The 11,341-nt window shown below is 35.1% G+C and overlaps 1 protein-coding gene across 7 annotated transcripts in view; it reads right to left on the bottom strand.

The window, feature by feature from the left end:
- The window catches only part of LOC106882880 (metastasis-associated protein MTA3), an 89,210-nt gene extending 81,220 nt beyond the window's left edge, over positions 1-7,990 (bottom strand). For all 7 annotated transcript variants that reach the window (XM_052967496.2, XM_052967492.2, XM_052967495.2 and 4 more), the window contains exons 1-3: positions 7,800-7,990; positions 5,849-5,916; positions 3,175-3,268 (exon numbers count right to left, since the gene is read on the bottom strand). In XM_052967496.2, the coding sequence (XP_052823456.1) occupies positions 3,175-3,268; positions 5,849-5,916; positions 7,800-7,827 (190 nt within the window). In that variant the 5' untranslated portion in view covers positions 7,828-7,990. The remainder of the gene's footprint in view (positions 1-3,174; positions 3,269-5,848; positions 5,917-7,799) is intronic.
- Between the last annotated feature and the right edge of the window lie 3,351 nt (positions 7,991-11,341).

The raw sequence follows: 11,341 nt of genomic DNA, 5'->3' as shown, positions 1-11,341 counted from the left end.
AACAGATTTGCATAATTTCTATAAACAGAATTGGTATGACAGATATTTTCTGCATAATATATTAACCATAAGAGGATTTGTGTGTTTGTGTATACACACCCAGTCCCGAAATTATTAAGATCTTTTAGTTAAAATAAAATTTAAAGACAATATACTACTAGTAAAGAACCATGGTTACTGGTAGTAAGTAATCCCTTTACATTACTAATGCCCTTAGATTTATTAAACTGCCAGTGATAATTGGTATATAAAATCTGACAAGGCCGATGAAAGAGATGACTAAGCACCTGTAGACTAACACAAGTCTATTACAGACTCCTTTTATCTATTTAAGCTGAAACACATCCGACCCTGAAAGAATAAGGATTGCAGCAGATGTGAACTGACAGAGTTCTTCGTGCAATAACTGACCAATCTCAAGGAAGAGGCAAAATAATAATAAACAAGTGCAAGTGGCAGAACTTAGAAAAAAATTCTATCTTATTTTACTTGCAGACGGGCAAGGCGAAGGAATGGCTGTGTGGTTAAGAAACTTGCTTCCTGATCATGTGGCCTGGGTTCAATCCCACGTTGTAGCATCCTGTGTAAGTGCCTTCTCCTATAGACCAAAGCTTTGGAAGCAGATTTGATAAACTGAAAGCGTGCGCGTGTATGTATATTTATGTGTATTCTTGTCTTGACAAACAATGTAATGTTCATTTCTTATCTTCCATGAAATCAGTGGTTCTCAACTGTGGTCCATGCAAGCAAAACAGTAATGTTCATTTCTTATCTTCCATGAAAACATCTTGCCATGGGAAATATCACATACCTTGGAAAAAGGTGAGGGTTGTAAGAGGAAGGGCATCTGGCCATAGAAAATTTGCCTCAGCAAACTCTGCCTGAACCATGCAAGCATGGGAAAATGGACAGTAAATGATGATATAACTACAAGAGTCAGGCTGTTTGCTACCCCACCAAAAAGTAACGTTGAAGTGTGGACGAGAACATTTTAGAGATATTAATTTAAAGACACTCTTAGTGAAGAGAATCATACTCAGATTTCTTGACATCAGTCCTACATTAGCTATCAGAGTAACAAAAAGGCAATTTGGGACAAAATATAAAAATACATGAAAAAAAGTTCTTTAATACAGTCTTCTGAAGGAATGAAATCTTTCAAGATATCCTGGTAAATAACGAAAGCAATTTCCCAAGAATTTGAAATGTCAGTAATGATATTAAGAAGTATCAGTTTAATGTCTCACAAAAGAGGTAGGCTGACCAAAAGTCTGTGGATTTTAATGGAAAATTAAACAAGAGAAAAATATATATAAGTGCTCTTTTTCTTGTTACATAGAAGTATATATCTTCACATTTTAATTCAAGTCATGCTGTTTTATGTTTTGAAACTAAAGTATGAAAACAGTTTAACTGTATGTTTTGATGTTACACGACAGCACTTCAAGGAAATTGCTTCATAACAAATTACAAATATTAGAATTAAGTCAATTCTTTGTCAAATCGAGAATCGTTCCAAATCAGTGGTTCTCAACTGCGGTCCATATAAGATTTTGCAGGGCCCATGTAAGCAAAACAGTAAATTGGGGATCTACAGTAGTATATCAAGGGTCCATGAAAAAATGTAATTTGGATGTGTTTATTACCAGAAACAGCCAAATTTCTTCCTTTGATATTTTACATATTTCAGGATTACACAAGTTAATATGTGGTGAAAATCAAAATAGGAATTTTGAAAGAAGTATCTATAAAACGAGCTTTTAAACATCGAATGACTTACAGGAGTTCACCAGAATAAAATTATAATCAAAAGGGGTCCATAGGTAAAAAAAAAAAAAAAATTAAAAAAAACACGGTTGAGAATCACTGAGGTAAATGTTAGTGTGACATTATGGAGTTGAGAACTAGACTTACAAACTGAAAGCAAAGAGGTGAAATTATTTATAGAAACAGCAAAATTCGCTGAGAATAAAATACAGTTGTTTGACTAATTTTCAGTTTGTACAGGTTTATTTGAGAATCAGTCAGGTGTAAAAATGAATGCTCAGGTGAAATTTTATCAACATTACAGTATTTTTTCATACTTGACTGATGACGAAATATCTCCATCATAATAGCATTTTCTTTAGACAAAAAGAGTCTAGAGATGTTTAAAAAAAAAATACTCATTGCAACTTAAAATGTTTTTTAATGTTTAGGGTACCCAAGTTTAAGCTGTGATACTTTTAGTTAAGATGTTCGGAAAACCTAAAATACTGAGGCATGACCAGAAAAAGAGGGTCAAATGGGAAACTAGAAAAAGAGAGACAGGGAGATATTATCATCGTTTTTAGAGACACCAGATGATAGTTTCTTTACATGTCTTACTGTCAAGGCCAAGCTATGCCGCCAGAGAGGTGAGAGAGAAAGAGGCAGCAAGCAACATGTCAGTCAAGGAACGATAATCAATGATAGGTGAGAAACGAATTTAAATCTAAACTTGATTAACAACAGCATGGCACAGGTTGGGCGGTACAGGTGCCAATAACCTAGATATAAAAGTCAGGAGTGTAGCCTGGAGCCAAGTGCCTAGCAGCGAGGCTGTTTCGAGACATGCCCCAAGCTGTGATGCTGCAAACAATAACCAGTCGTATGTAATGGTTGGTAAGACGACAGTGGAAGGTAAGATGCTTGTCGTAGCAGCAGTAGCAGTCGTGATAGCGACGGTAGCAGCAGCGAAGTCAGGGTACATACATCTACCATTATGCAGCAGTGTCAGGGTAATAAGACCTCAACTATTTTGCACTTCACTGCAGCTTCATCATTCACATCACCGCAGCCAGCACCACCATCGTCTTCTTCCTCCTCCTCTGACCAAAGCAGTCAACAAAACGTCTAAACATCACAGCACTGGTCTAAGTTATGCCTAATTTTAAAACGGAGAAGTGTTCTAACAAATTATTACAACTACAAACGGTAACATACAAAGTACAGAAAAGGGCGAATATGAGACGTTCATGCCTTGCACATAGGTACCAACGAATTAAACGAAAACGTTTGTATAAAGAAAAAAAAAATTTTGAAAACGGGTCAGATTCAACGAAGACTCTCTCCCGCCATATATAATATTTAATGTTTTTATTTTCAAAATTCAACCAGCATCAACAATGATAACGAAAGACAGAAGTAACTTACTTTGATGTTTATCCGCCAAAAGAATCAGCGAGCTAGATATATCTCTCCGCCGATAAAAACACATAACTTTAGCCTCGACATTGCCATTCGGAGTCTAAAATAATAACAATATTTTTTTTTTAAACACACACAAAAAAAAAAAAAAACTTTTGAAATCAAACTTTCTAAATTTGAATTTCTTTTTTCATCAAAACAGTTTTTTTTTAAAAACTTAAAAAACAAAACAAACGTATCTACTTTAAATATAATTTCTAAACAAGTTTTTTTTTTCTTCTTTCAATATTTGATAATTAAATGATCGCATGAAAAAAACAAAGATAAAAAAAGACATAATTTTTATTTATTATATTATTTTTATTTTTTTTTAGTTAAATGAAAGAGTTGAGAGGAGGTATCAATATGAAAGGCTATTATGTATGTGTGAATAAGAGCAAACATGATATAGCGGGTGGGAGAAGGAAATTGAGAGATCAGGGGGGAGGAAAGGCAGCGTTAGAGAGGGAGAGAGAAGCAGCACACATACATAGAGAAGGCTAACACAAACACACACACACATATACATACATATGTATGTATGTATATTACTAGACGTCGTTGGAAGGTGAAGACGAAAGCGGATTCTTTAGAAGCCATGGCAGCCATTGGACAAGTTGAAACAATCACAACAATGAAGGAAGAAAATGATGGTGGTGTCAGCAGAGACAGGAAATACCAGCCACACTGGATAATCGATTTAAAGTGAAGAAAATAGTGGACAGTGAAATATCAGACACCCTTTCGGACCTAAGGAGAAATATTTTATTACTTAACCGCCAACGGCTTCTCAATTCCCCCCTCTCTCTCTCTCATTATATATATATACATATATATATATTTATATTTGTGTACGTATAGACCTAGATTTGATTAATAAAATGTTTTAGCTTCAAACAGACTATGTGAAAAAAAAAAAAAAAAGACCTGATGTTTTTTAGGAGTGGAGAGTTTTGAAACTCGTGCCTTTCCAAAAGACTGATATTTCACAGTAAATTAATGAAAAGTGAAATATTTCCAGACAGGCATCGAAACCGGATCGCAGACTCGATTTACCCGAGAAACGACCAATGAAATTATGGCTTTGACTTTAAGCACAAGGATCTGGGTTTGCTTTTTCATATACATATATATATGTATACCGAGGGGTGGGGTTTGTACAGAATCCTGTACGATTTATCCCCTTTCCAATGCTCATTCAATCCATGTTAAAAGAATATGATTCTACACGAGAATCGAAACCGGATCGCTGACTCGATTACATGAAAAACGACCAATGTAATTTATAGGTTCTATTCGATTAAAGTACCAAGTATTTTTAACGCGAGGAGACATAGAATATTGTGAAGCTCAGAGCTAGCTCCGTTAAACGAAGCAAAAACGGTTCCAGGCAGGATTCGAAACCGAGTTGTAGACTGAGTCGAGAAACAACCAATGAAATAATAGGCCATGTCACACCATATTTTTTTTCTCGCTACATACTGACCATGAAATAGGAAACACACACACACACACACAATCATATACACTCTTATCAGTGCTCCAACCCTCCCTACTTCCCTGTCCACATCTGGAAGGAGAACCTAGTGTACCCCCCCCCCTCCATTAGTCAGGGAGTTTATAGACATCCAAGATGTAGGTGAGTGTGTAGCTAATATTAGATAATATCCTATCTACCATGGCGGCGGATGGGTTGGAGAGAGGAGACACACAACAGAGGCAAGTACTATTTCTAGCCATGCCACACACACACACACACATTAAGTGGCCAGGCGATCCCTCTTCACTATAGCCATATTCAGACCAAAGACCACTACCACCATCAACAACAGCAGTAGTGCTGTGTACTGTAATCGAACTCTGTAATCCAGTTTAGTATTGGTTGAATTTTAAACCAACATGATAAAATATAACTCCAGCCTAAGTGGAACGCATTGTTAGAGAGAGAGAGAGGAGTTTATGCGTGTGAGGGTGAGACAGTGTTAAAGCTACAAACACACACACACAAAATAAGGACTATATATATATATATATATATATATATATATAATGAGTGTTTCTGTATTTATAAGTTTTGCGGGAAAGGGAGGCAGAAAGGGGAGGCATTCATGCCACATGAAAAGGTTTTACTGCGCCATAAGCCAAATAAAATAGTACAAGCGGGAATCGAAACCGGATCGCAGATAGATTTGATCCGCCTTTAAATACGTACACTAATAGAGCGTAAACGGACACACAGACAAAAAAAAAACAAAAAAACACTTAACCAATAAAGAAATGGAAAATACGAAATAATTTTATTTTAAATTTTAAATCACAGGTAAGAGGGTTCAATTCACTTGTGGTCACTTTTTTCACACAAGTGGAGATAATAATGGCGTTTGCAGCGAGATTTGGTTTCTCAGCTGAGACGTGTATATGTGTGTGTGTGTGCACATATATGTGAGTGTATACATGCATTTATACATGTATACACACACACACACGTACATATATATATATATTGAAGAGAGAGAAGGGAGGGACAGATTGTGCAGGGGCGGATACAAGACAAAAGATTCTCAAAATTGTATATAAAGCGTGTGTGTGTATGTTTGCTTAGATATAAGCACATACACACACAGATATAAATTATTCCTACCTTATTAAGCTCCTCGATACGCCGGATTTGATATGGGGTAGTCGAGGAAGTCTCAAAATATACATAGTCTGAAATTTGGAAAGAGAAATAATTTTAATAACAATATAGCATTAAAAATAAACAGCACGGATAATACATATACAAATATATATTTATGTCTGTTGAAAATATACACACGTAATTACAAGAGCATGGCTGTAAATTAAGATATTTATATATATATAGTGATATTATATAACAAGCGATATACAACATATCTAAACTCTAAAATAATCTTTCCATGTGTGTGTGTATATATATATATATATATATATATATATATATACACACACACACACACTCAAAGTACGCACATGGGTATATAACGAGCACATATATATTATATATATAACACATTAGAACACACATGTACAGTTTAAGTGCAAAACTATTACATCAAAATAATTTTTTATACGTCTATGTACATATATATTTTAATATGGTAACATTATACACAGCGAGATGCTTCTGAGCTCCCACGACGATTCGAACCCATACACACGTATAGATCTTACTTATCTCCTAGGCCAGCCAGCACGAGCATCTGCGTGTGTGTGCATGTGTGTATACATATATATATATATATATATACACACACATATATAAAATCGATAGACAGGTATGCATATTCATGTATGTTCCTGTGGATGTATATACATAAATTTATATATACACACATATACATAGATGTTCAGGTTAGACAAGAGTTCGGTGATAGAAACGCTGAGAAATAGTTCCGATCCACCGACATAACGTTTCATGGTGATTTTTTCTTATTTTATTCTATATTCTAAGTGTATATACGTAAGTGTGTGTGCGTATGTCCGTATGTGTGTGTATCTGGCTGTGTGTAATGTCTCTTGTGTATGTGCGATTGTGCGTGTGTGTACTTTATTTCATTTCGTTTAACCTCATTAAATTAATAAACAATAAATCAAATTATAACATCAGAGTAAACAAATGATGATATTAATAATAATAATAATGATCATGATGATAGTGACGGTGGGGAAGAAGGTAAGAAAAGTGAGAGAGAGAAAGAGAGGAATGAAAAATAATAAAGAGTAAAAGACAAGAAAGAAACGAAATGTGAAAAAGAAACATGGCCCCGGTCAAAGGAGAAGGGTGAAAGAGAGAGACAATAAGGCAGAGTGAAAGAGAAAGGGAGAGAGGGTGAGAGAGATATACAGACAAAATATATATATATATATATATATATATATGTATATATCTTTTACTTGTTTCAGTCATTTGACTGTGGCCATGCTGGAGCACCGCCTTTTAATCGACATATATATATATATATATATATATATATATAATATGGTGAGGTAGATAAAAGAAAAATGGGAAATAGTAAAGGAGACATGGTGAAAGAATTAGATGAATAGGAGAAAGACAGAGAAATGGAAGAGATCGAGAGAGAGAATGAGGGAGTAAGAGAAAAACATGGAGACAGAGTGAAAGAAAGATAGGAAGAAGAGAAGTATTAAAGAGAGACATTAGGGGATTTTGGGGTATCTTTTTTTTCTGTCCTCTTGTTCCAATCTCGTGTGTAAACCCAGGGGCGCTGAGAACTTTTAACAAAACTTTCTTCCCCCCTTTTTAAGTAAAATTTTGTATATAATTGGTTTAAAGATACATGCAATATTTCCTTAAAGCACTTCGAATACCAATTTCTAAAAGCAAATCCGAAATGAAAACATAATCAAACATCTCGTAAGGTTTTTTTTTTTAAAACAAACAAGATAGACAGATTGAGCAAAAAAAAAATAAGAGACAAGCAAGAGAGAAATAAGAATAAATATATATATATATGAGGCCGCTACCAGTGCGGAGGTGGCGGGTTCAGTCCATCAGTGATATAAATATACATGAATACACATATAAGCACGGTAAAATCGATACGTACCTCCTACCCGGTACATATTTGCCGCCATTTTCGACAATTCCTTGTGATAAGTTACAACAAGTGATTATTTATGTAGCTGTAAAGACTTCCGACAATAGTACTTTCCCCCAAAAAATCGCAGTAAAGGGCTCGGAAAAGTCACCCCCTGATACGACACATATATCATGGAGTCGCCATTTCTCGGACCTGCTGTCTTCCTCCTCTCTTCACACGTGACGTCATTCGTCCTTCGGCAACGTTCGGCTTTTTCACTGGAAAATTTGGCAAACAAATTCTGCCTCTCGAAAAATATATATAAATATCTATCACACATCCAGCATGTCTTCTCTAAACTTCAACTAAATTTATCAGACATAAAAAAAACTCAAACTTGCTGCAGTCGGGCTGCTTCAGTTACTTTAGTGTGGTTTTGTTGTTTTTTTTTTTATTATTGTGAGGTTTCGTTTCGTCTGGCTTGCAGAGGGGGAAGGGGTGTATTTTTGTAGCTTTTTGTTTTTATTTGTGTTATTTATTAGTTTATTTAAGCCGAACTTAATTTTTTTTTTGGTGTCTCAAAAGATCGATTTTCGAACTTTATAATTAGTAACGATTAATTTATTTAGGAACAATTTGATAACAATAATTTTGTAAGTGTGAAAAAAATAAGACCCAAGTAGATACAATGATATATGTGTGTGTATGTATATATATATTTATATATATATATATACATACACACACACAGAGAAAGAAAGAGAATGTGAGTGAGGGAAATAGACAAATAGATATGTGTATGTGAGAATGAGTGTGTACTCCAATAATGGTATATGTCCCTTATATCCTCCGCTTGAGTTTAGATTAATTTCTAATCTCTTCTATTAACGCCCATCGTTGAACTCCTTATATTTTTCTTTTTCATAATTTTTTTTTTTGGTATTTTTAAGGATTCACTTTTTCGAAGTTATCTTTCTTTTTTTTTTTTAAATAAAAAATATTCAATCCATCTTAAATAATTTTGTCTCGCAAATTTCTCTCCCTTTCAACCGCTGGCCGTACTTCCTTGTCTCTTCCATAAGATCTTTCATTATTGCTGTTGATGTTGTTAATGGAGACGACAGAAGACAGAGCTGCTCTAATCTCGCTCTCTCTCTCTCCTTCTTAAATTGAAAAAAAAAGAAATCGCTTCAATACTCTTTCTCATTTTTCTTTCTATAAAATTTCCCTCTCTCTTTTTACACCATCTCCTGTTTTTGCCTTTATTTATTTTTTTCTTTATGAAATTTTCCCTCCTTTTTTATTACTCTCACATTTCACTTGCTCTTTTCTTTCAGGCTCCCTTTCTCATTATTTCATATTTTCGACCCCTTTTATTTTTTCTCTCCCTCTATTTTCTCTATATATCTTTTTTCTCGCTGTTATTTTCTTTATATCCCTCCTATCACTCCCTCCCTCACTCTCTCTGTTTCCCCCCTTTATGTTTTGTGTCTTTCACTCTTACTCTTCCTCCTTTTTTTTCCTTTCGCTTTTCCTCCTCCACTTCGTCCTCCCTTTCTTTGCTCTTTCTCTCTTTCTCTCTCTCCCTCCCTCATTCTCTCTCTCTATTTTCTTTGTTCTTTCTCTAACATTTCTCACACTTTCTTTGTTTCGAACCTTCTCCCACCATAATTACTCTATATATCTATCTACCATGCTCTCAGTTATATTTCCTTTTTCTCTTTCCTCTCTAACCAAAATTTGGCTGACCTGATCAAATTTATTTCCTTTATTTCGTTTCTCCTCTTTATCGAATGTCAGAACACCCATATCTTTAATAATTGAGGTTGACTAAATATATAAATGTGTCGTTCACGTAAGGTATCTCGTTAGGGACACACACATGCACATATTTATGTATATGTGTATGTATGTATATATATGTGTGTGTGAGTGTGTCTGAATGTGCATACAATATATGTGGATGTATATAATATATATATGTATAAACATGTATGTGTGTGTGGTATATAAATATGTGTGTGTGTGTTTTACGTGTGTCAGTCATTTGACTGCAGCCATGCTGGGGCACCGTCTTGAATTGTTTTTTTTTTAATTTCGTTTGGTCGAACTAATTGACTCCAGCACTTATTTTCATTTTAAGCCTGTGATACTTATTCTATCGGTATCTTTTGCCGAACCGCTAACTTATGGGGACGTAAACACACTAATGCCGGTTGTCAAGTACCAGAGGGGGACAAACGCATACATATATAAAATACATACATACATATATATATACATATATATATACATATATATATATATATATGTATATATGTATATATATATATATATATATATATATATATATATATATATATATATAAATAATATATACATACAACAGGCTTCTTTCAATTTTCATTGCCAAATCCACTCGCAAGGCTTTGGTTGACCCGAGGCTATAGTAGAAGACGCTTGCCCAAGGTGTCACGCAGTGGGACTGAACCCAGAACCATGTGGTTGGGAAGCAAACTTTTTACCACAGAGCTCACAACCACACCTGGACCTATCTATCATTGGTCCCTTATTCACCAGTCCCTATATTCCTCCTTCAACCTTACCCAGTTTCTGTAGTTGTTGCTTACCTACCCTCCTCTCATTCATTCTCCAAACAATCCTGCTTCCTCTGTCCTACTCATATCTACACACCTCATACCCTGAATGTCCACCCAGGCACCTTATCACCACTATTTCGATCTCTTTCTAGTTCCACTTGATCGTTCCCACCCTATTTTCTAAAACATGAGAAGTCATGTACCTCCTCTCCAATCTCCAAAATCCTGTTCTGCCCTGACCCCCTTCTTATACTTTTATCCCCTCTCCTCTTAGCATAAAACCACCTTCTCAGCGACTGTAGTCTTGCAAGTTGAACAACAAATTCACTAGTGCTGGTGGCCTGAAAAAAAGCACCCGGTACATGCCATAAAGTGGTTGGCATCAGGCAGGACATCCAGCTATAGAAATCATGCCTAAGCAGATTATATAGCAGCTGTTCTTTACCAGGGTCCATATGGACCCTGAGGTTCCATATAAGATTTTGGGGAGTTCACAAAACAAAATAGTAAATTAGGGATCTACAATAGTATTTTAAGAGCCCCTGAAAAAAAATTTGCAAGAAACAGCTAGGTTTCTTTCTCTAACATTTTACATAGTTTAACTTACACAAGTTAATTTGTGAAAAACAAAATAGGATTTTCGAAAGAAGTTTCTATATAACTTGATTTTAAACAACAAATGGCTATGGGGGCCCACCAGAATAAAATACTAATTAAGGGGGTCCCTAAATAAAAAATGACTGAGAACCCCTGATCTATAGTATGATGCAATCCTGGGACCTACCAAGTCCTATTAAACTGTCTACTCATGACAGCATAGAGCATGGACATTAAATAATGATGATATATTTATACAATAATCATGTGTATGTGTCAAAAATGACTAACACCAGAGTAGGCCTATGACCCAGTAACCTTAAAGTTCCTTTCTGTTTGTTTTTTAGGAAGGTCCACTATCTACCACCGACT

The sequence above is a fragment of the Octopus bimaculoides genome, chromosome 4 (assembly GCF_046866305.1).
Source record: "Octopus bimaculoides isolate indiv1 chromosome 4, ASM4686630v1, whole genome shotgun sequence".
NCBI classification, from domain to species: domain Eukaryota; kingdom Metazoa; phylum Mollusca; class Cephalopoda; order Octopoda; family Octopodidae; genus Octopus; species Octopus bimaculoides.
Note: the sequence above shows the minus strand (reverse complement) of the source record. Positions and strands in the feature narration are given on the sequence as shown.